The sequence below is a fragment of the Ostrinia furnacalis genome, unplaced genomic scaffold (genome assembly GCF_004193835.3).
Source record: "Ostrinia furnacalis isolate ACB-3 unplaced genomic scaffold, ASM419383v2 OfSCF4295, whole genome shotgun sequence".
Classification (NCBI taxonomy): Eukaryota; Metazoa; Arthropoda; class Insecta; order Lepidoptera; family Crambidae; genus Ostrinia; species Ostrinia furnacalis.
The window spans coordinates 57,960-84,677 of NW_021134534.1; the positions used below are offsets into that span (position 1 = coordinate 57,960).

Consider the following 26,718-nt stretch of genomic DNA (forward strand, 5'->3'; position numbering starts at 1 on the left):
ATTGCTTCTTTTTTGGGGAAAAATTAGATTTGGTAAATAAGATTACAAACCTGTGACGAGTATTTAAAGGTCAGAATCAATAAGAAATTAATCTGTTTGGAAGCTGTTTTAGTAAATTCTTATAAACGGTTTTGAAAAGGTTGTTTTATATCCAACTAGCGGCCGCCCACGACTTCGCACGCGTGGATCCCGTTTCACCCCCTTAGGGGTGGAGTTTCGTAAAATCCTTTCTAAGCGGATGCCTATCGTACGTCATAACATCTACCTGGATGCCAAATTTCGATCCGTCCAGTGGTTTGGGCTGTGCGTGATAGATCCCTATGTCAGTCAGTCAGTCAGTCAGTCACCTTTGTGTATATTTAAGATGAATTCAGAAAATGAGGAACATTTTATCAAAATACACAAGTTTATAAACAACTTGTAAAGTAAACATCTTTGTATTTCTGTCGCCGATCGCTCGACCGGATGGAGCTGGTGCGGCGCGCCGGATATGACGTGCGACCTGATATCCGGCTCGTGATTTATTTTATTTGTCCTCAAATAATGTACGGCTTATTTTTTTTTCTTAGAATATCCTGTGTGAGTACTAAGCAAGTGTATCGTACTTCCGTTGATGGACTTTGGACATCTTAATATAGAAATAACTTTTGAACCAAAATAAAATTAGTTCAACGACCTTTTTATATTTGAGTATTAGGATAGATCTCATTAGCCTTCATGATAAATAAATAAAAATAACTTTGTTCATTGCACACTGCGCCATCTAGTCTCAAATTAAGCAAAACTTGTCCTATGATTACGAACTAGACAACGGATATAAACATGCCTATACATTTGTTCATCGCCCCAAAAGTAATCCCAGGAAATTTTAAATACCTACACTTGTAATAAAATGGCTAACCTCAGCGAAATACTTACTTGGAGATAAAAAATGATCTCTTCAGAATCCCCGTTACAGAATTAATATCTACTTGTTAATTAAGCTGTTTCTTTCCCGGTCCAGACAGAATAACTCTCATTGGCATTCTAATCCTACAGAGCAGTGTTTCCCAAAGTTGTCTGGGCTACGACTCATCAAATACAAGTTCCCAAACTCGGGACCCACCTAGTAGGATAATTAATCATCATCATCATTTCAGCCATAGGACGTCCACTGCTGAACATAGGCCTCCCCCAATGACTTCCACATCGCACGGTTGGTAGCGGCCTGCATCCAGCGCCTTCCTATTACCTTTATCAGATCGTCAGTCCACCTTGGGTGGACGTCCAACGCTGCGTTTTCCGGTACGCGGCCTCCATTCCAGAACCTTGCTGCCCGATCGGCTGTCAGTTCTGCGTTCTATTTGCCCTGCCCACTCCCACTTCAGCTTGCTAATTCGTCGGGCTATGTCAGCGACTTTAGTTCGTTTACGAATCTCCTCAGTAGGATAATTAACCTTTACCAATATGAGGTATAGGACTTTTCAAATTACAATCCGTCCGGGCGGCTGACACCTAGTAGCCATAACGTAAGCCTAAGTCGTAAGACATAAGCCTTGATCACACCTATCGAGTGGACGGGCGAGACATTAAAATGATACTAGGCCGAGAGAGTTGGGTGAGCGAGTCAACGTCCCCTCACCCGTGACCTCCAGCTGCCAGAAGCAGAGGACGCCGAAACCACCCAGCCTGCTGCGCCTGCGAGCCCCGTCTCCGCACCGGCCATCACAGCACCAGCCGTCACACACCGGCACAATGCTCGATGGCCTCAGTAGAGCCTCTCAACAAGTGGGCCTCAAAATGAACATGGTCAAGACAAAAATCATGTCTAATGTCCGTGTTGCGTGTCCACTCCTCTGAAGGATGGAGACTCTACACTCGAAGTTGTCGACAATTATGTATACCTGGGACAAACAGTCCAGTTAGGTAGGTCCAACTTCGAGAAAGAGGTCAATCGTCGAATCCAACTCGGATGGGCAGCATTCGGGAAGCTTCGCCATATACTCATGTCCGAAATACCGCAGTGTCTCAAGACGAAAGTCTTCGAGCAGTGTGTGTTGCCAGTGTTGACATATGGATCCGAAACGTGGTCGCTTACTATGGGCCTCATAAGAAGGCTCAAGGTCACCCAAAGGGCGATGGAGCGGGCTATGCTCGGAGTTTCCCTGCGTGATCGAATCAGAAATGAGGAGATCCGTAGGAGAACCAAAGTAACCGACATAGCTCGCAGAATTGCTAAAATCAAGTGGCAGTGGGCGGGGCACATAGCTCGTAGAGACGATGGCCGTTGGGGCAGGAAAGTTCTCGAGTGGCGACCACGGGCTGGAAAACGTAGCGTGGGCAGGCCTCCTACTAGGTGGACCGACGATCTGGTAAAGGTCGCGGGAAGAGCCTGGATGCGGGCAGCGCAGGACCGTTCATTGTGGAAAACCTTGGGGGAGGCCTTTGTCCAGCAGTGGACATCATTTGGCTGAAACGAACGATGAGAGTGTGAGTGTGTGTGTGTGTGTGTTAGCGTGTGTGTGGGTGTGTATGTAGATGAGTAATTGGTGTAAGGGCGTACTATTCCACGATATAATCATAAAAAAAAATTGAAATTAGAATTGCTAGACCCAAAACGTGTTTGCATACATATTTTGTTAAAAATTCGGGACAGTCGCCCCGCCCCCATTCGAATTCGCGCGCTGTAACAATCTGTAGTTTTCATTAATAAAGCGTATCAAAATAAAAAACATGAGACCTCAAATATAATATCAGTAACCAATAATCATTAATAAAGCAGCTCACACAACTTTGCTTAGAATAAACTTTTTTGTAGTTCGTTCAGTAAAACCTCAATTAGAAAAATCTAATGTATCTTCATATTAAAGTTGCCCTCTCTGTATTTCTAGTCGCTCACTTAGTAATTTAGTCGCCCGGATAGTATTTTTATGTCTGAAATGTAATAATCAAAACCCACATTTTGTAAGCTCGTTCTGGATTTTATTATTGATCAATATTCGTCGTTAGTTTGGTAAATTTATCGCTTACTCAAATTCATACCGCTCAAGGTATTAAAACAGTATGCCATCATCAGTCGCAAAGTTTTTTTTTAGTCGCTCGTTTTATAATTCCCCGTTTGGGAAAACCTGCTACAAAGAGTACTCGATAATTAACGCTGGCAGACTGCGATGTTCAGTTTGGCCTTTTTTGAGATTATTTTAATTCCGTTTCCATACTGGAAACAATTTTTATTTCGTCTCGCTACTTTGTTACTTTTAGGGTCGACACCTAATACTATGTGCTTCTAAAAGATACACGTAAAATTAGTTCCTAAAAAGTGAAGCTATTATTTTATTGACTTTAGGTAAAATGATTTTTCAATTTTAAAATCGACTGACTCAGCTTAGGTACGATCTAAGACTAATAAATAAATTACAAAGACCTTGTTTCAGACTCAGGTGTGTACTTCAAATAAAAGTTAAACATTATATTCTAGAGAGAGCCATTTTGCCCGCGATGTCACCCACGTGAATTTTGGACTGTTACAGAACGACTTCACCCGTTTTCAAAACCGAGATAAAAAAAACTGACAAACTATGAAAGGGTTTTAATCGTGAAAGAGCAGGCAGACAGGCAGGGTTACTTTTGCATTTATAATACATTTAGGGTGGATTCGACCAAACAAGACTAAATAATTAATCTCAGAATAAATCGTCAGTTTGGACATATTTCCCGTAATGAAACTATCAATGTTCCAGGTATACCAGGAGTTATTCTCGGATAAAAGTTTGGTCGAATCGGGCCTTAGTAAGTTAGTAAAGTAATAGCTGTTATCTTTTAAAATATTATATTGAACCCAAACCGTTACTGCAGCTCGCACTGTCCTCTCCCAGTATCTACAATAGAACAAGGCTTAATGGTGCAGCGAGGGACAGCTTTAAGTAACGGTTAAGCCTTAACGTTTTTCCGCTTGTTCGTACTCTAATGATATGCTTGAGTAATGCACATAGATTTAGTGCCATCTGAACTGGGGAATACATTTAGTAGAGAAATTGGGAATAAATATCTAATACTTACAAGTTTTTATTGTTCTTCTACTGTTATTAAGTGATGAGATTTTTTAGAACTTGCATAGACTTTTGGAATGTTTATGTACAGGTTTGGAGAATGAAAAAAAACTGCGAAAGTAAATTACTTGCCTGATATAATACTAAAAAGTAAAAAAAAGTGTTTTAAATATTCTGTTAACTTTTTTTCTTCTCCTAAATCAACCCAATATCTCGCAATTTGTACAGTCTTATACTCGTACTACGATAAAATAAACTAAAACCAATAATCTTCAATCGCTTCCACTCAGTACAAAGTTTTCCGAACTACAATAATTTATATTTACGAAACTGAATTTCATATCGGACCATTCCGAGTAGGTGTGTGACAGACACGTTGATAAATGTCCTACAAGTAAATCATGGCTGGCAGGAATATTTTACGCATCGTCGGTAATGTATGACCCAACTTTAATAGTGCGTGTGTATGATTTAGGTCATGCAGATGTTTTTGGGTTAGATTTATTTTGGGTTCCAACCCTCTAAGAATATTTTTTCTGGGTAGGAAATAACCATCAATTCGCTGACAAGAACCGTTTGAAAACGAAAAATAAAGACACAAACAAAAATATTGCAATGGTGTTCGGGAGACCATGCTTTGACATCATTGTGTACCTATGTTTTTGTCTAACATCCTTTACGTTCGTTAGTTCGTTCGTTTCAGCCAAATGTTGTCCACCTGGACAAAGGCTTCCTCCAAGGTTTTCCACAATGAACGGTCCTGCGCTACCCGCATCCAGGCTCTTCCCGCGACCTTTACCAGATCGTTGGTCCACCTAGTAGGAGGCCTGCCCACGCTACGTCTTCCAGCCCGTGGTCGTCGAGAACTTTCCTACCTTCACGATCCATATTTAAATTTTATTATGTAACAATATGTATACTTAGGTTAGATGTTAAACAATGCGAATCATACTATAAATAACAGAACAACCTGACGTTACCCCTTAATTTGAAGTTACACAGATCCGCGTATCACAACCAAAACGTACCGTTCAACAAAGTTACCGCCAAGTTAGCATAATGTAAGCAAACCATAACTCCGTAGTTAGCCTCACTAAACTTTACACCCGTTACATATGCGTATAACCACTTTAGAGCACGCTGGCAACGTAAAAAATACAACCAAAAAATAGTACTTCTCGCGTTGGGTTATTCCCAACGAAATCATGAACTAAGCACAGAACACTCGTATAACAAAGTTAACGAACCACGAATGGGTGCGCGGGAATAACCCAAAATGGTGGATTGCAACAATCGTGCAAAACGCAGTAAATTTCACTTCCCGACGCAAGTTTTGGGAGACGAGCGGGTCGTGCTAACTATGGGAAATTGAGTCGTTGATTCTGCATAGAAGTGCAATTGAAAATAGCATCATCATAAAAGGTACCTGTACAAGCTGAAATGAACAGTTTAAATCCGTCTATCTGAGACCTAGGGCTAGGAAGCGCGCCGTGGTATACTTTATCGACGTCAAAATGTATAGGCAAAATCGATAAAATGGCGTGATAGCCGCTTATCGCGGCGCGCATCCTATACCTACAGGTGCCATATTTTTGCCGTCTTCATTGTATCAAGAAGCAGAAGTAGATTAAACTGGCCGTTAATCCACTTGTAACACAAGCATAATATGTAGCTTACCACGAGGGTTTAGTCAAACTAATTTAGCACACAATATTGTGCTCAGTACTGTCAACTAGATAGCTCTCGTAGACATTAGAAATAGTATATTTTATAACCTACATGTAACAAATAGTGTATCTAAAAAGCTTGTAACTAGCACCATATCCAAACGAAGCCAACCACGCCATTTGTATAAAGTTGCGCCGCGAAACTTTGAACGAATTATTCATTGGCATGCTGTATAAAACTGCAATAATGTTGCTGGTGGCTGTAGGTTCTATCTGCTAGCATATCGGCTGTCTTTTTTGCTGTCAGTGTTTTTAGAAGACTATTGCAGAACCACAACCTCGTGAAGAGTCGTGGAAATAGTTTTCGTGAATAGAGCCTTAATATTTCAAAATACAGTTAATTTTCAGTCAATTTTGACCTCTGATGGATGCGTAAGAATCTACTGGAATTAAATTAAAATTCAGTATCTAGTCGTCCACTGCTGTACAAAGGCCTCCCCTGAGGAATTTCACAACGACCGATTATAAATTAATTATGATTCACATGAAAAATAATTTTCCTGATTTTAGCTAGATTATATTATAAGCAAATGAATCTAAATAAAACAGAAACACTTTATCTTCAATATCATTAGAAAATAATCGAATTCCCTACTAATCTATACTATAGGAGACTGAAAACAAAAAAAATAATAGCATAAACTCAGTTGTATCAGACATTTACTGACTTTGATAACTAACTTTACATAGACTTCGTTCTATCTCTTGCTATACGCAAACTTGCTAATTACTTTCCACTGCATACTTGATTGCTCTCGTATCCGGCGGAAGTAGGCTGTTATTTTGTTATTGAACACCGGCCTTGGTACAAGGCAGGCAACGGCACATCAAGATAAATACTTTGGTATTTTTTGTTTATATAAAAGGTACTATTTTGAAATGTAGCTATTGACTGTATTTTAACTGTATTTATAACTTTATAATTTCCTTATGATACCGATATTAGGGTCCAAATCATAGAATGACACCTTAAGGTGCTTCCTCACCAGGCATTCACCTGTAATAACGAGGATTTAAGATTAGATTTTGAGCATGAAGGATTCTACTCGTAAACACCAAGCCGCCGTTCGGTGTCGGCGGCTTTGTTTCAAAATAATCATGTCGACGACTCATGTCGGAGGGTCAGCGGGTTTGGTGTTTAGATTATAGAGGTACCTATTACCTAAATTACAGAATATTGTGTCCCTGACTAGGCGAGCATTTTGCTTGTTTGTAATAATAAAATTCAGATTTGATTGTACAAAATTAAAAGAAAATATTATATTACAACACACTGTACGAGGGCGGCACTGAAAATTTCGGGAATCAAGGAAGTGAAACAACATTACTATTTAAAATGTATTTATTGCTTTTTAAAGTATTCTCCGCGAAATTTGACACATTTTTCCATACACGAAACCAATCATTGAAGCAACCATTGCATTTGGAAGTTTGGGTCTCCAAAATGGCCGTTTTGTAGGCTTCCACAGCTTCTTCAGGTGATGAAAATCTCTGACCACGCAATTTATTCTTTATTTTAGGGAAAGTATAGAAATCATTAGGGCTTAGGTCGGGGCTGTACGGCGGATGGACTAATAATTCTATGTTTTCTTGCTCTAAAAACTCTTTTGTTCAGTGCGCGGTGTGAGAACTCGCATTGTCGTGATGGAGGATGATGCGGCGGTTGCAGTTCTCTTTACGGAGTTCAGAAACGACCTGTGACAAACAAATGCTAGCATACTAATCTGCATTAACCGTTCTTTGTCCCCCAAGAGGAATAGTCGCAACATGGCCGGTTTTGGAGACAAACGTGGCCACCATTTTTTTTGCAACACTCCGTGAACGAACAATTTTTGTTGGCTTTAATTCATTTTCGAACACCCAAACTCGTGACTGGTTTTTTGTTTCGGGTTCGTACGCGTATATCCATGATTCGTCACCTGATACGATGTTGTATACAGCATTTGAGGATCCTGCATGTAATCTCCCGAGAGTTCTGACGCACCAAGTANGTAAATTGCTTAGTGTTGGAAAGGATTTTATCAGTGAAGCCCATGTTGTTAAAATATCAGCTGGCAGTGGCTCATCCCAAGTTACCTTTTTAAGCCATAGTGTTTGCAGCATGATTTTCAATTTGATGACACACGGAGCTAACAATCCTAGAGGGTCAAAAACCCGTGCAATAATAGCAAGCATTTCCCGCTTTGTGTTGTTAGTTGGGGAAGGAATATTTATTGGAAAGCATAATTCATCCGATTGCGTTTGCCAATTTAAACCCAAAGTCTTAAGAACGTCGGAATCTTCAATGTTTAAGTTGAAGGGTGACTGACTTTGGTTATCAAACAACAAGGCTGGCTCATTAGACCTCCACTTCCTCAATGGCATGCAAGCAGAAGCAAGAGCTTGAGTAACCTTATTGCGGATTGAAAGGGCCTGGTTGATTTGGTCAGCGCCAGTCAGCAGGTCATCTACGTAAAAGTCATGAATAATAACCTCAGAGATATCTTTGTCACTACATTCAATGCCGATTTGTTTCAGGCATCTTGTTGCCAGAAACGGGGCACTCGCTGTGCCATAACTGACGGTGTTTAACTCATACACCTTAAGTGGACTTGACATAGCATCACGCCAGATGATTTGCTGCAAGTGTCTGTCAGAGGGATGTACAGATACCTGTCGGTACATTTTCTCCACGTCAGCTGATAATACGTATCTGTACATTCTAAACCTGATTAAAATTGACAGTAAATCGTCTTGCACGGTTGGTCCTACCATCTGTAAGTTATTTAGGGACATACCGGAAGTAGTAGGCGCACTGGCATTAAATACTACGCGTAGCTTGGTAGTTAAACTGTGTTCTCTCAATACGCCGTGATGAGGTAAAAAATAATTAATCTTATTTTTATCAATTATAGACTCAGACATGTGGCCTAAAGATATGTACTCTGACATAAATTCCTTGTACATTTTGTCAAGAGGTGGCTGGGACATATTTCTGCGTTCCATAGATAAAAAACAGCGTTTTGCTCTTTGTAATGAGTCGCCTAAAACCTCAGGAGAATTCTTTAGAGGTATTTTAACACAAAAACGGCCATCCTCTAAGCGAGTCATATTTTTGACAAAATGATCTTCACAATTCTGTTCTTCGATAGAATAACTTGATGACTGACGGCTGACCTCCTCGAGTGACTCAATTCCATTTTCTCAACGACTAAACAAGTTTGACAAGACCTTGTGATACGACCGAGAATCTTTTTTTAAATAAATAAATGGTATACGATTTTTAAAACCCTGGAGTTTGCAATTAAATAGATTTTAATATGACTGGAACAGTGGAAATATTCCATTCCCGATACTTTTAGTGCAGCCCTCGTATAAGCAAGTTGCACACTATTATGCTCAGTTCTTCTTCTCTTACAACAGTGTAATACTCGACTCTGAAACATTACATTACAGGCAAATGCTTAGGTGAGGATGTACCTTTAAATCGTAGTTCTAGTCCGTGATAGATCTAAGTATTGAAGATAAACCAAATACCGTAGCTGAAAAAATCCTATTTACATTTTTACCGCCATTTTCATAACCCTCCAGATATAATGTGCCCTCATAACACTTATATCTTTCCCAGCATATTGCAGTCCCTCCTCAGTCAGACTGTCAACGCACTGTCGAACTATCCTCCTACAACAAAGGGGTACAAAAGTGCTCAAAGCCGCGTGCGTTCAGGTAAGCGTCATTTGACGAGGGTCCCCGTTTTATTGCTGTTCATAATCCATTATCGATATTGTCAATGTTTTATGGGCAGTACTATCGATCTTATAATAATGTATGTACTAATGGTACATAGTGATAATATTGCTAGCTTTATTGGTACATTAGAATAATTTTATTGATACTTTGGCGTACGTAATTTAAAAATATCGATGACCATAGGTTATGCCAGACGATTATGGCATACCGTATGCCACCAAAGTTTCGTGGCGCAGCTGCAGTGTAAAATGACCAAGGATTTTATTTGTTAGTGACTGTGTCATTAATAGACTTTAATGCTTAAGATATTTCTATTAGTTTTTAATTTTATTTTTTTTAATATTGGACGATTTGTAAGCCCTATTTTTAATATTCCATGCAAATAAAAGAATTTTGACTTTGACATTGAATGTTTCTATAGTTTACGTCGTCAACTATCGATAAGCCGCACTATCGACAATTATGCAGCACTTCCCCACACCTCTGGACACCTGTGCTCTTGAAATATTGTACGCGAACGGTGCGTAGTTATTATAAGGCGCGGTATGATGACAATATAAGTAAACCAGGTCAATGCTCTTTTCTATTTGACTACGTTAATATTTTAGAGTTTGGAAATGATGTCAGATTTAGATTAATAAAGCCATCATCATCATTATATCAGCCAGGACGTCCACTGCTGAACATAGGCCTCTCCCAATGATTTACACGTTGCCGGTTGGTAGCGGCCTGCGTCCAGCGCCTTCCTGGTACCTTTATGATGTCATCGCTCTACCTGTGGGTAATAAAGCCATGTCAGATGACAAAAGATTAACTGATACATTATTACCAAATTGACAATTTTATTAAGATGCTTAGAAAATACATAGACGAAACAACTTCAAGATTTTTGTTGTATCTAACATTATTTGATGAATAATATACCGATACCCAAAAAGAAATATCTAATTATCTTCAATGTAATGACTCAGAGATCTGTAACTAGATATGTTTGTCATGCTATGTTAATAAGGCAAAAAATAGGACACAAAATATCCCAAAATCCTATATTTTGTTGTCAGATGGATAAATACGGCTACGCAAACCTAACTCTTAGAAACAAGAAGGTAATAGATAATTTAGTTTACTTTTATCTAACCACAAAGTCTGAAAAGGGATCTAATAAGCATGTGTAAAGCCATTTAATGTAGGTAACCCATGTTCAAAATAATTGCGAAGGGGCCTCGTAAACCCTCCTCAAAGAATGTGTCGAATTTAATTCATTGGTTTTGGGACGAACTTCAAGGATTTGTGAGCGTCGTAAAGTTTGGAGTTGAGCATTCTACATCAAAATTAGGAAGAATTTTAAGAGTTATTTAAGGGTTATAAAATATCACTTATTATAAAAACTTAAGTCACAAAGCAATATATTTTAATGCGTAACGTTTGAAATTTGATTCAAACACATTTTTGGACCAAACACAGGCAAATTCTAAATTAAACATTCAAATGGGTCTATTCATGAATCAGGTCTTTGACCTATCTAGACTACATAACAGTGCAGCAGTGCTTGTTATGTATGACTTACGCCCGTATTCACAAACATTACTATGAGCTCGCACAGTGCTCGTGGACGCACAGGATGACACACGAACTAATCAGAATCACAGAGCTCTATTCAACGCTGTGAGTTCGATTTTCTGCTTCACTTAAGCAAGTATCGTTTGTGAATACGTCGTTAATCAATAGAACACGGAGTGATATGCAATTCCATCGTGAAACTGCAAAGCCACTTCCTAATGCGTTTATTGTGTTCCGTACCATGAATTAATGATCGCAGAGCTGCGAAGACAGGCGAAGACACGGGATTAATATTGTATTAGCTGCACTCAAGCCTGTTGCGATGGGGTGTAAAGCTTGCACTTGCAACTTTTGAGCGCACTGAGTAGTGTTGTAACTTGAGTCTATCGCCCGTTTTCACAAATAATACTATGAGGTCTCACAGTGGCCGTGGACGCACAGGGTGACACACGAGCCACAGAGCTCAATTCAACGTTGTGAGTTCTATTTGCTGCTTCACTTAAGAAAGCATCGTTTATGAATATGGGCGTTAGAGTCTTACTCAGTAAAAGTACCGCTATTTTTAAGGCTCGAGTCTTATAAATAAAACTTAGAGCTCAAGACCTTCAGAATTTTGAGTCTTTTGTGAAAAGACTTGAGTCAAAAGTACTCAAAGACTGACTAAAAAGACTTTTTTAAAAGAACTTATGACTGACACTGAGTCCTCTAAATCCATAGCTTGAATCTTTTGGAGTAAATAAAAATAACTTAAAGAACTTAAAAGACTCGAAAGGACTCAAAAGACTCATAATGACCAAAAAGACGCAAAGGACTCGGACTCGTGTGAATAACGAGTCCTAGTCTTGAAAAAAGACTCAAGACTCTAAAAAGACTCGAGTTTCTTACAACTCTAGTACTGAGAATTTCATGGACTTGTATACTTGGAAACTTGGTTGGAAGTAGGTTAGAACGTTAGCGTAAGGGTTAAGTTTCATACAATAAATTGTTTTGGATTTGTTAGTTAATTACTGGTTTTACAATATCACCTTTATCAAGCTCTTTAAACCAACTCTACCCAATCCACATTTTAACTAGGTATTTTATTCGTATAATAATCTTTTTTTTATTTTTAACAATAATAAAATTACCTAACCTGCCTGTCTTTTGGTCTCTGTACTTTTTGTTTAACGAACTGAATGTTTGCTAGTTTTAAGGTTAGATATTTTAATAGCTCTATCTTACATTTTGGGGGAGGAACACTGTTACATTATTCCACATCAAACTGAACAGCACTAAAATAAGCGAATTACCAAAAATTGGAACATTTAAAAATCTTAAAGATTTATGCAATACTTCCTTCACAGAACATCTAGGTATACTATTATTATAAATGCGAAAGTAACTCTGTCTGTCTTGCTTTCACGCCAAAACCACTAAACCGATTTTGATGAAATTTAGCATAGAGATAGTATGAGTCCCGGGAAAGGACATAGGATAGTTTTTATCCGGATTTTGAAAAAGGGCCGCGCGCGATAAAGTTTTTCTCTCTGACAGATAACATTCCACGCGGGCGGAAAGCTAGTTAGACTATAAACGCTGCAATGCGATGCTACAGTATTTACCTTGATTATATCGACCGTACCATGCATGCGACAGATATGCGCAGACAAGTGTTCTCCAAATGATTTAGGTGCTATTGGACAGTTGGTTGAGAGCCATTCAAATAATTTGCCCAATATTTTGGCCAATATTTCGCGCACTGGTATTTTAAAGCGGCTTTCGTTCTTTTGGTGTTGAATTTATAAATAAATAGGCACGTTTTCAGGCACAGTTTGAAGTCGAATTTCAGGTGAATTATTTTTATAGGCCGGAACCTAATATTAACATTTTTTGGCTTGGGTCAGAGAAATACAGTCGTCACTTTAATGGAAAACTTAAAACAAAACACCACTGTTGGTTGTTGGTGGAAAGGTTAATTGTACGATTAATGAAATAAAATAGCATCTTCATTAATCGGAGATAAAGTTTATGTGGGTGATTCTACACTTCAACTTTTAAATGTCGTTCTAAGAAACGGTTGTTACAGTATAAGTAAACTTAAAGGTTCAAATTAATTCATATAATGGGGTATCATCATTTAATTTTTATTTTAGTCTCTGAGCACCACGCTCTCCATTTTCCAAAGATAAATGGAGGATTTGACCTGGAGCATGTTAATACTAATTTCAGTACATAGTAGATTTGAAGCCTATAAAGCTTAGTTTGCCCGCATTAACCAACTGTCGCTCCACAGCCTGTTGCTTTTATTTTTCATTTAGCTACGTAACTTAATGTGTGTTGCCAGTGATGGAGTATGGCTCTGAGACGTAGACTGACATAGCCCGCAGAATCGCTAAAATCAAGTGGCAGTGGGCGTGGCACATAGCTCGAAGAGCTGATGGCCGCTGGGGCAGGAAAGTTCTTGAGTGGCGACCACGAGCTGGAAGACGTAGCGTGGGCAGGCCTCCCACTAGGTGGACCGACGATCTGGTGAAGGTCGCGGGAAGTACCTGGATGCAAGCGGCGCAGGACCGGTCTTTGTGGAAATCCTTGGGGACGCCTTTGTCCAGCAGTGGACGTCTTTCGGCTGAAACGAACGTAACTTAATAAAGAGGTTTCCTCAACCACAAAGAGTCTGTCTTTAAAAAAATATGTTTCCAGAGTGGTCTTTTGTTTCCTTTATGAACCCCATTAAGGGTAGGAGCAAAATAACTGGATTTACTCGAGGTCTCAGATTTTAAAAGGCTGGAATGTAATATCAAAGGATAGAGGAAGCACTATAATATGCTCTTACTATTGTAACACTGGGATATTATGTTTAGAACTTGCGTTATACTTACGATATTTATTAGGTAACTTACTGACAATTACAGTGTGAAATTACTACACTACACAGGAGTTGCAGTGGTGGGAACGAGAGGTGGGAATAGTCCCGTAGTCTCAAATTTTGCATGGGGTTTCAGTTTAGAACATAGATGATCACTAAGACGGGATTTTTCAAAATTCAACCCTTATGAGAGTAAAACGAGATCCACGCGTACGAAGTCGCGTGCGGCCGCTAGTTACTGTATAAAAACTTAGCCTAGACACGTACAAGTTTGGTTTCAATTAGATCTTTCTTTATTTATTTGCCTAGCGTGCTAATAAACAAAAAACACGTAGGTAGGGTACGAAGGAAGGAACCGAAAAGAAAATGGAAAAGTTGTGTTAAGATCTCATAGAATAATGAGGAGTTTTTGTTTTATCCTTTTTTTACGGCTGAACGCTGCTGACATGGAATACCTTTTATTGACGTTTCATGAAACCGGCTGAGACATTTGTTTTTCAGGTTTATGACTTATTTTGGTGAAAGCATAATAATACATAGTCTTGATGAGGCATGTGCATAGTAAAGTATGAAAATACTGATACGTATGTCTACTACTCATCTACACGGTTTTGCTTTTACAAAAAACGTCATAGCATCATAGGTGCATGATGAACACGAGAATATTCCATATTATGGCAATTGTACTTTAAAGAAGGTGTTTTTTTGGGGTCCGCATTGAAATTTGTAATAACAATTCTTAGAAATGAAACTAAATAATTGTTGCAAATTAGCATATATGAGAGGTACCTGCTTAAGATCGCACAGTGTCTGTAACTACAAGCTGTAAGGGTACTATGACGTCAGAATACTTGGGTAAGTATTTTTACGCAGAAATAAAAACCTGAGGTTTTAGCTGACTGACTTCAACCTGTTCAACTGTCTCTTTTACTCATTGCATAATATAAAGTGAGTGAGAGAGACCGTTATGTCTCTAGCATGTCATAGTAGCACTATAAACTGATAGTTCCAATAAAGATGCAGTAGGAAATCGGAATGGGGACCAAATTCCTCACACATTTCCCACTTATCCCTAAAACGTACCCTCAAACACTCCAACCCCCTATTATAATGGATTTTAATACAGTGGGCTCACTCTGTTATTATTTTTTTAGCGTTAAGTTTTAAAATTTAGTTAAAATGTACAAGACGCTAAAAGCATTAGAAACTTGAAGCCACGATAGCCGAACGGTGAAGGGGTCGGACTAGTCGACTCGTTATCCGGGAACGCGGGTTCGGTCCCCGCCGCCGCTAGACTATTGTGGTGAGCTCACTCGTGACACAAGCATATTTAGTTTAGTACGAGGGGCTAACGGGAGTATTAGTAATTTGTGTAATAACAAATTACTAATAATCTTTAAACTGAAATAAACAAAAATATCCCTCTTTATAGTATCGTATCAGCGTCTTTATAGTTTATCAACCGACTTCAAAAAAGGAGGAGGTTCTCAATTCGACCCGTATGTATTTTTTTTTTCTATGTTTGTTACGCGATTACTCCGCCAATTATGAACCGATTTGAACAAACCTTTTTTCGGCGTATAGGTAATACCTCAAGGGTGGTCCCATTTAAATTTAATAATAGAAAAAACAACCCCCAAGGATGGAAAATTGGGGATGAACTTTTTTATACGCAATATCTCCGCCGATTATAAATCAATTTGAACGATTATTTTTTTGTTGAATAGGTATTATCAAAAGGGTGGTTTCATGCGAATTTGAAGAAAATATTTCACCCCCAAGGGTGGAAAATTGGGGATGAACTTTTTTATACGCAATATTTTTAATTTTTAGTTTTTTTTGTGTTCACGCATTTGAAGTCGGTTTTATTTTTTTTAAAGTTAATTATTTTAACCTTTCAAACTTAACGCTATAAAATTTTCGCTTAACAACTATTTGATGAGCGAAATGGACATGCTACATAATTTGTCTAAGGTGTAGAGTTATAAGCTTGGCTCTACACATGATCTGATACACTTTTTTAGTTAGCAAGTTAACTTGGATTTTTTTTACATGAAAATATATTTGGTGGGATATTTTATTTTTACTTCGATATTGGCGCTATTTTTCATAGATCCATCCCACTACTTCTAACATACGCCCGTATTCACAAACGATGCTTACTTAAGCGAAGCAGCAAATCGAACTCACAGCGTTGAATAGAGCTCTGTGAAATACTGTGAATGGTTCGTATGTCACCCTGTGCATCCACGCGCACTGTGAGACCTTATAGTAATGTTTGTTGTGAGCATACAATGTGAGCCTTCTTTTCCTTCGTCCTTTTGCACCCAACTTTAAAAGATCCGGCGCAAAATATGCGTGCCTTAATACAGTTCAGTCATTCGCAAAGTTGAAAAGTTCTATTTTATCATTCCCGCCTTGAAACTATGCTTTAGGGACGTCACCTTCTATATAAAAGTTTTATGGCGTGGAAGAAAGGGGTCCCGCTATCAAGAAAATACAGTGGAAGTTTTTGCATCTACATTTTTATACTCTATTTTGTTCGCCCTTTTAAGCTTCGGCAAATAACAATTATCTGAAGTATGTGTCGACCCCTTTGGATGCTGTTTTGATAGTCAATTGGATTTTATGGATGCTTTTTTGAGTTTAAATGGTGTTGGCAATTTGTAGGGAAATGCGGGTTTTGTACTGCGGTGACTTTATTTGCAATATTGAGGGATTTGCTGTGTGTCGGTGTGGAGTACCTATTCAATAAAATGAAATAATACATCTGTAGCTTTAAAAAAATGTATAAAAGAGTTAGCTCTATGTGCTTGTAGCATACGGATTACTACGATAGTAGCTTGAGTGACTGACGCCCATATTCACAAACATTACTATGACGTCTCACAGTGCGCGTGGACTCATAGGGTCACACATGAACCAATCACAAAGCTCTATTTAACGCTGTGCGTTCGATTTTCTGCTTCACTTAAGCAAGTATCGTTTGTGAATACGGGTATGACTTGCGATGCTTCTTCTCAGAACTGTTTTACGTGTTCAGTGGAAAATTTAGGAGATGGTAAGCCCTTCAGGGAAACTTCATAGTTTGTATAATTCGAGTCAAGAGCTCTATGAAATGTTTTGATTTGGTCTAATATTTTAGGGGATTCTGGATTTTATCATCAAAAACAAGATTTCTGTAAAACGAAATTCATAATATACCGGATCTTAAAAACGTCCATAACTTTCAGCGCACCGAAAAACTTATTTCAAGTTTACCGAGTGCAATATTCTCCTTTTTCAAATAAACGTCCGTATTATAAAGGCACGTACCAGTTGTTGCTCTCAAGGAATTCCTTCAAACAAACGTGGTCTGAAGTTAGTGCTCGCTTTTAAATTTATTTCAGAACTCGGCGGCGTGTTCGGCAAAATGTTATCCTCTCAAATTCGGTGATGTGGTACACAAGTTTGGGGCACTATTTTTAAAATTTGAGTTCGTTCGTTCGTTCAACCAATTGACGTCCACTGCTTGACAAAGGCCTCCCCCAAGTTTTCCATAATGAACGGTCCTGCGCTGCCCGCATCCAGACTTGAGTATGGAAACATAAAGATAGGTGTAACAATTTATTTGAAATAGGGTAAGTAAATTACTTCCTTGCTTTTTTCATTTATAACCACTGCCAGTTAAGTAACTCCATTTAACAGGTTAGTCGGCCGTTTGGTGTAGTGGTTCAGAACGGACTACTATGCCGAGAGGTCCCGGTTTCGATTCCCGGCCGGGCAGAAATTGAAATGATGAATTTTGATTTCTGTGACGGGTCTGGGTGTTTTCTATGTATATTAAGTATGTATTTAAAAAAAAGTATTCACGTAAGTTTATATCCGTTGTCTAGTACCCATAGTACAAGCTTTGCTTAGTTTGGGGCTAGCGGCGCAGTGTTAAATGTCCAAGGATATTTATTATTTATTACAGGTAGGTAGTGTATTACACAACTTTTGTCAAGGCGTGGTTTTTATTCCAGAACCTATTTTCCCTCCAGCATTTTTAGGTATGGTTTCAAATATAGTCGACTACTTTCGCATGCTACTTTTGGGTAATTTCTAATACTTCGATTCGATGAATTTTTTATAATGTAAACAGCTAGGGACTGGAATTCGCTGCCTGCTGCTGTCTTTCCCGAAGACTAATAATCCGGGCCTTTTCAAGGCGAGAGTGAATACGCACACTTACAGGGCAGATATGTACCATCCTAGACTGCATCCCACTTAACATCAGGTGTGATTGTGGTCAAATACCTGCCTTGTTATGCATAAAAATAAAAATAAACTTTACTCTCCAATTGAATGACCTTGTTCCAGATTTTATCCTTACGATATCTCTATTGTCATGAGAACAACATTATACCTACTCACGGGGTTATGCATGAGTTCTAGAGAAAATGTTATTTTGAAAATTATAAATAACTTGAAAAAATCGAACTGCCTAAGGCGGGAATTGAACCCACGACCTTCCGCTTGCCGGGCGACTGCTCTTCCTTCTCTTTTTCTTCTTTCTTCTTCTTCTTCTTCTTCTTCTTTCTTCTGATTTTTTCAAATTATTTATAATTTCAAATTAGTTTGAGATGCGACTCTAAACGCTAAAAATTTAATAAAAATGTTATTTATTTCTAATTCGTAATTTGAAATTTTTGAATGGCCCCCATTTTTGTACCCCGCAATCCCAGTCAAACCGAGTGTGAGTCTGAATTTTTTTAAAGGAAAACTTCTATGAAAATCCTATAACATACTGTACGTGGTTGTCAAACACGATGTCCGCGGAAAAACACGCACAGAGTTCCGTACATTTCATTTTTATGGGCCCGTACGTTTCGAAGTTAGTTGCGCAAAATATGTTTACATTTAGATTTAGTTTTGTAAGTTTGTTTGGAGTTTGGACAGTGAAGAGTAGTTTTGGAGATAATATAAGACAGTGGCTGCACATTACAATATTTCTTTGATTTAAATAGGAAGTCCCATTTGCGTAGCGTATTATTTATTAATGAAGTTACAGCACATTGTTTAGTTACGTTAATAATTTCAACAAGTCTTCATTTAGTTACAAAATATTTAAAATAATAGAGTTCAAGTCCACTTTAGGCGAAAAAAAGAAATGAGCGATTTTAATTTAATGGAAAGTAGTCATTAACTTACAATTACAAACCAATGTTACTAATAAGGGATATAATTATACTTACTTACTTCATTGACTCTAGCTTCATTTTTCAATAACATCAAAGTATCCGAAAGAGCTCTACATAAAAAGTAGCCAACTATGAATGACAAATCAATTTCGATCAATGGAACAAAAGTCAATCTAAAACTTGACCATTAAAGAGATTAATACCCAATAATTCTCCCATAAGACCCCAACTCGTACGAACACGAGTGGTCAAATACCCCGTAAACAAAGGGAAACGACAGATCACCAAGAAATCTTTCCTATTGATAGGACAATTTATATTCGGGGTCCAATAAAAAGCACCTAATAGTTCGCCGACGCCGATCTCTAGGCCTATGTCATAGGTTGTATAAAACAGCCAGCTTAAATATAGACAAAAATTATATGGAACTGTCGATATATTATTATCATTAAAGAGGATGGTACTTCAAGCTTTTTTTTTTAAATGTAAAATCTGATGTGTTGTCGATTAAACATTAGATCAAAGTATTTTTTCGTAAAAAAACCAAAATGTTGGTCCGTTCGTCCATCTGCCGCCATTCACTATAGCTATGTTGGCGGGGTGCTCAGATGCCCTCAATGTGAGAGGAGGTTTGCCGCGAAGATCGGCTACGTAAGCCATCTTCGGGCACACTAGCGCCGCCAAGACAGCTAGGAGTCGGAGTGATCCCCATGACCGAAATCGGTCGGATGGATCATCATCATCTAAAATACAGTGTACCTCAGTTTTCTGAATGAGTTTTGCAGGTAACGTATTGATGAAGGTTTCCCGACATATTAAAGTTTTAATGTTTTCATCGCACTTTGCAGTTAAAGATAGTGAAGGACACTTCTGTTGACATAAACAGTAGAAGCTTTCTGACCTTTTAGAGGCTGTCTTCACTGTCTTATAAAACTGGCTGTCCTATCCGAGCTACGACTCTGGTCTTCGTATGGGGAATCAATCCAGTTGTCATCGGAAACGATAAAAACTGAGCACCCAATACTGAGGGGATAGTTGCTTAAATGATGGCCGTTGCACACGGGGTAGTAAAAGGATTATTTTATTATATTTCCCACATATGGTATTTTTCTTAAGAATTAAATAGGTAAAAATATGATTTTGTAGTTAGTAAATAACTATCTAAGGAAAATAATTGCATTGGACCTTTTGCTTTTTATGACGTGAAGAAATTTAGGTACAGAGAATCGCAAGACAGATTTTTTTTTTAATTTTAATATTTTTCCCAACGATAAAATAAAATTACCACGTTTCAAACGAGAGCTGGTTTGGTATAAAAATACACCATTAAAATTATTTCCCCGCGGTGGGACTAGAATCAGCAACCAAAGCAGGCATTGTTAGCTTTTTAGGTGTCCCAGTAGATACGTTAATCACCAACATAAAAATAGAAAAAGAAAAAAAAAGTGTTAAAAACAGCGCCCGAAACGTCAAATCGGCAAGTAGGCAACATAAAAAATAGATGAATGAAATCAATCGACCTTCACCTTGATACAGATGTTGTTCAACCGTTCCACCTGATCCGACGTCATTATTTCTTTTTTCTCGGTCTTTTACTGTACTTTCTTGATTCATTTTTGTTTCTACATAATGTTGCTTTCAATGGAATCGAGATAAGAAGTGTGTTGTAAATCTTGACTGATTTTTACAGGATTCAGGAATAAAAAATAAAAACTCGTAGACCAGTTACAATCAGTACGTGTGTAATAATGTGACAGATTAGTGGAATATGTGGAAGATACATAGGTGTGACAATATAAAAACGTTGCTATGTAAATTTAGGTAGGCGTTAGTAGCTACTAATAGATAATATTGAATTAATATTAAAACTAAATAAATAGGTCTCCAACATGCCCCCAGCCGTTGAAAGCTAGCCTTTCAACAAAAATCTTCAATCAGAGTACAGATTTTCGAAAACGCTCTGCGGACAACACCAGTTGAGGTCTTGATATCTGCTACTCTGGGTACACCATCATTGCCCGGGTACAGCGCCACGATACGACCCAGCTTCCATTTTAATGGCGGCAAGTTATCATCCTTGATAACGACGAGAGAGTTGAGCTTCAAGGAATCCTTGGTGGTATGCCATTTCACTCGCTGTTGGAGCTCAGACACATACTCCTTGTTCCACCGTTCCCAAAAATGTTGTCTGAGTTGTTCAACTCTCTGGTGCCGTGTGAGATGATGATTGGAGTGGTCACGAAGGTCCTTGACTGGCAGGGAAGTAAGTGGTCTTCCTATCATGAAGTGAGCAGGCGTGAGGGGCATCATGTCTTCCGGGTCCGATGACAAAGGAGTGAGTGGGCGAGAGTTTAGAATCGCTTCAATCTGCACCAGCGTAGTGTTAAGCTCTTCGTAAGTTAGTCTACAATTTCCCAACACTCGGACTAAATGAAATTTGGTCGACTTGACACCTGCCTCCCAAAGACCACCGAAATGCGGAGCATAAGCAGGTATAAAATGGAATGTAATTCCTTCGCTCGCAACACATTCAGACAATGTATCGCAACTGCCCTTCAAAAAATTAGAGATCTCATTATAAGCTCCTACGAATGAGGTACCATTGTCGGAGTAAATGTTTAAAGGTTTTCCTCTACGAGAAATAAATCGACGCAACGCCATTAGATAATTTTGACTCGTCAAGTCACCCACCAACTCTAAATGTATCGCCTTAGTGGTAAAACACACGAAAATGACAATATAAACCTTTACAAGTCTACATCCACGACCTTGGCGACTTGCGGACATGATGGGGCCGGCGTAGTCAACACCTACGTTTTGGAAAGGGTAATCTGCAGGGGACAATCGACTAGATGGGAGATTTCCCATTTGAGGGGTAACTGTTTGCCCCTTCATACGTTGGCAACGAACGCATTGTCGATATGTTAGTCTGGCTAAGTTACGACCTCCTAAAGGCCAGTAAGTCTCTCTTACGGTAGCCAACAATAATTGCGGTCCCGCGTGCATTAGCTTAATGTGCTCAAATTTGAATAAAAGCTTCGTAAAATGATGTGTGGACTGTAATATTATTGGGTGCTTTTTCTCAAAGGGATAATCGGAATTTTGAAGTCTACCACCGACACGCATAATCTGATTTTCATCCATGAAAACGTTCCATTTTAAAAGTTGATTTTTATGAGGTAGTTTATTGTCAGTTTGTAGTAATCGATATTCAGGGAATGATTCCTTTTGAGATTGAATTATAATTTGGTTTAATGATTTTTGTAATTCGTCACTGCTAAGGTGTGTAGAACGCTTTAAACTTCCCTTACAATAATTGATAAAACGAAGCACGTAACACATAGTGCGTTGTAATCTTGCGAAGTTAGAAAACCGTTCAAAATCAATTATTTTATCAGCACTGTCGCTATCAAAGTTCGAGTGAAGAGTTACATTTGTCTTCAGCTCAGGTAAATCACTTATGGTGCCTGGAATACAAGGCCATGACGACTCGTCCTGTAATAAAAAAGTAGGGCCAGACCACCATGTATTTGATGACTCGATATCATTTGCGTCTACTCCTCGCGAAAGTAAGTCTGCAGGATTGACATTCGTGGGCACGTGTCTCCATGTGTAGGGCTGGGTCTTGTCAATGATTTCTGCAACACGATTGCGCACAAACGTGTTTAATTTAATAGGCAGCATTTTTAACCAACCCAGTACTACCATGGAGTCCGTCCAAAAAAATACGTTCGAGGCTTGAATGCGCAGCGAGTCATTTACCTTTACATAGAGATTCGCTCCCACCAAAGCAGCACAAAGCTCAAGCCGTGGAATCGTAACAGGCTTGATGGGCGCGACACGACTTTTGGCAATCAGTAGCTGCACAAGTACCTGACCATTCTTACTAATACTGCGAATATAAATAGCAGCGCCGTAGGCCTGTTCCGAAGCATCGGTGAATATATGCATTTCCATCCGCTCATATGAGTCACAAAGAACACGACGAGGAATTCGTAAATTGCTTAGTGTTGGAAAGGATTTTATCAGTGAAGCCCATGTTGTTAAAATATCAGCTGGCAGTGGCTCATCCCAAGTTACCTTTTTAAGCCATAGTGTTTGCAGCATGATTTTCAATTTGATGACACACGGAGCTAACAATCCTAGAGGGTCAAAAACCCGTGCAATAATAGCAAGCATTTCCCGCTTTGTGTTGTTAGTTGGGGAAGGAATATTTATTGGAAAGCATAATTCATCCGATTGCGTTTGCCAATTTAAACCCAAAGTCTTAAGAACGTCGGAATCTTCAATGTTTAAGTTGAAGGGTGACTGACTTTGGTTATCAAACAACAAGGCTGGCTCATTAGACCTCCACTTCCTCAATGGCATGCAAGCAGAAGCAAGAGCTTGAGTAACCTTATTGCGGATTGAAAGGGCCTGGTTGATTTGGTCAGCGCCAGTCAGCAGGTCATCTACGTAAAAGTCATGAATAATAACCTCAGAGATATCTTTGTCACTACATTCAATGCCGATTTGTTTCAGGCATCTTGTTGCCAGAAACGGGGCACTCGCTGTGCCATAACTGACGGTGTTTAACTCATACACCTTAAGTGGACTTGACATATCATCACGCCAGATGATTTGCTGCAAGTGTCTGTCAGAGGGATGTACAGATACCTGTCGGTACATTTTCTCCACGTCAGCTGATAATACGTATCTGTACATTCTAAACCTGATTAAAATTGACAGTAAATCGTCTTGCACGGTTGGTCCTACCATCTGTAAGTTATTTAGGGACATACCGGAAGTAGTAGGCGCACTGGCATTAAATACTACGCGTAGCTTGGTAGTTAAACTGTGTTCTCTCAATACGCCGTGATGAGGTAAAAAATAATTAATCTTATTTTTATCAATTATAGACTCAGACATGTGGCCTAAAGATATGTACTCTGACATAAATTCCTTGTACATTTTGTCAAGAGGTGGCTGGGACATATTTCTGCGTTCCATAGATAAAAAACAGCGTTTTGCTCTTTGTAATGAGTCGCCTAAAACCTCAGGAGAATTCTTTAGAGGTATTTTAACACAAAAACGGCCATCCTCTAAGCGAGTCATATTTTTGACAAAATGATCTTCACAATTCTGTTCTTCGATAGAATAACTTGATGACTGACGGCTGACCTCCTCGAGTTGCCAAAAACGCGTTAATTGGTTTTGAATGTCATCTAAAATGCATAAATCAGAAGAACTTTGATAGCTGTCGACTTTGGTAAAATTACACATAACAGGATCTGATCTGTCCATCATATAGCCGCCGTTAATTGGGCCAGAAACCAGCCAGCCGAGTCTGGTCTCATAAAGAATTGGTTTGTTAGTACCTAAACTAATTTTTCGTGATCCTAATAAACACCAAAACAGATCCGCGCCTATAATCAAGTCAATCTCAGCGGGAGTATGAAAATTAGGATCAGCTAAATGTACGTCTGTAGGTATACTTATGTTTCGTAGATTTATCTGTCTAGCTGGGACGTTATCCGTTATGTTTGGGAGCACAAAACATTTTAATTCGCATGAATAGGACTCTGATAATGATTTAATATGAACGCTGCACATTTTACCTATATGAGTTAATGAGTTATTTATGCCGTAAATCGATCTATCCACCTTAGCAATTGGCAAGTTAAGTTGTTTGCATAATTTCTCGGTCATTAAACACGACGAGCTGCCGGAATCGAGGAGTGCGCGTGCGACGTATTCCTTATTATGTGAATCGTAACATTTCACTAAAGCAGTTGACAACAGGACGTCGGTCGAGGTGCATGTATTTGAATGCGCGGAGATATTCGCCGCCAGCGTAACGCCCGAGTTACCGTTAGTCGTAGGTATCGACTCGTCCTTGCAGTTATCGCGTGCATTCCTACGATCAGCTGTGTTGTCGCTCGACGTCTTTTGTTTGAAATCGGTGCAATGAATTAGCGTATGATGCTTGCGTTTACAAATTTTACAGCACGATTTCCTGCAAGTAGTGGCATAGTGACCGCGTCGGAAGCAGTTAAAACATACCTTATAATTTGGTAATGCGGATAATCTTTCAGTGATGCTCAGGGCCAAAAACTGTGGACAAGTATTTAGATTATGATCGCCATTACATCTAGGACAACTTTGTGACGATGAGCTAGTGTTTGTATTATCTAGTGACACCATTGCTTTAAGTTTTGTGTTGTTTTTATTAGACTGAGTGTTTGTGGAACCTCGGCGTAAAGTAATATTGTGTGATAATTCTAGCGTTTCGATTAAATCAGCCCTATTGCGCAAAAAATCCTTAAATTGACTAAATAAGATTGGTGCATTTTTATCGAAGCGTCCCTTGCATTCTTCCCACTCGCGGAAAGATTTAGTATCCAATTTTTGACTAATAATATGAATCAGTAACGTGTCCCAACTGTCAACAGGCTCTCCTAGTGAACTTAGTGCTCGAATGTTTTTATTTACTGAGTCAATCATGCGTTTCAGTGAAGATGAGGACTCCTGTGTGATTTGTTCAAGATTAAAAAGTGCTGTGACGTGGTTTTGAATTAATAATCTCTTATTATCAAATCGCTCACATAAGAGATCCCATGCAATTTTATAATTTTGTGCAGAAAATTCAATGGCCTGGATTACAACAGCAGCTGACCCTTCCAAAGACGATCTAAGGTAGTGAAATTTGTTAATTTCATCAATGTTATCATTGTTGTGGATGAGACTCGAAAAGGTATCGCGAAATTCCAACCAATTGTCATACAATCCAGTGAATTTTGGCAGTTGAATTGTGGGCAACTTGACTATCTGATTACTTACCGAACTATGACTTAATTTTGATTCACAGTCGTCTTGTGATTTAGCAAATAAATTGAGCATAAATTTAGCTTTAGCCAACAGTGAAAAATATTGCGTCTCGACATTAGTTCTTTCGGTTGCCTCAATTTCAGGTGTTTCTGAGATTAACTCTAACTCTTGTTGTACACTATCAAATTCAGTATATAAGTTTTCTAATTTTTCGGTACGCAATTGCAATTCCATTGCCTGACATGGTGTTAGTTCAGAAAGTTTTAAAGAGGATAAAAAGTTACCAAATACCGTTAATCTCCCTTTATAACTGCCTCTGCGCTTTCTTAGATCCTTATCGGTCATATTGGAAGACAGGTGTCGCAGACCTGGAATTTACACAATAATAGGGATTAATTTAGGTCTAGATAATGTTGTAAATATTGTAAATACACTTGATTATTGCTTTACTTATGTGCTTAGTTAGTTACAATATTATCCCTAATAATTTAAGTTTAATTTACGGTTTTTAATGATTGTACAGTTTTTAATTTATTTACTTATTGATTTTACGTTTAAATTAATTAATATCTAGGTTTATTTAATGAAATAACTGTGTTTTATTCCCTATTTATGACGCACTATGAAACAATGTGGTACTAACCTGATTTTAACTATCTGGTCACTTAATTAATTAAATAATACCTGAGTGTTGGGTGAATAACAATGAAATACCACTGATTAACACTGTATTTAGTCCTTGCATTGATTGAAGGCGATTATCCATCCAATAACTTGCGGTTGTATTATAACCTCTCGCTCCACGATGCTGGGTGCTCCTCAGGTTGCCGCAGAGATAGGTATTACCTACTTATTTCACT

The 26,718-nt window shown here is 38.6% G+C and overlaps 1 protein-coding gene across 1 annotated transcript; it reads right to left on the reverse strand.

Annotated features, from left to right (window-relative positions):
- Positions 1 to 6,748: 6,748 nt before the first annotated feature.
- On the reverse strand, positions 6,749 to 26,401 carry LOC114359295 (uncharacterized). Its single transcript, XM_028313621.1, has 3 exons — positions 24,212 to 26,401; positions 7,740 to 8,911; positions 6,749 to 6,752 (listed from the first exon to the last, which is right to left on the reverse strand). The coding sequence occupies exons 1-3, from the start codon at positions 26,201 to 26,203 to the stop codon at positions 6,749 to 6,751; spliced, it is 3,168 nt and encodes a 1,055-aa protein (XP_028169422.1). The 5' UTR covers positions 26,204 to 26,401.
- Positions 26,402 to 26,718: the final 317 nt, after the last annotated feature.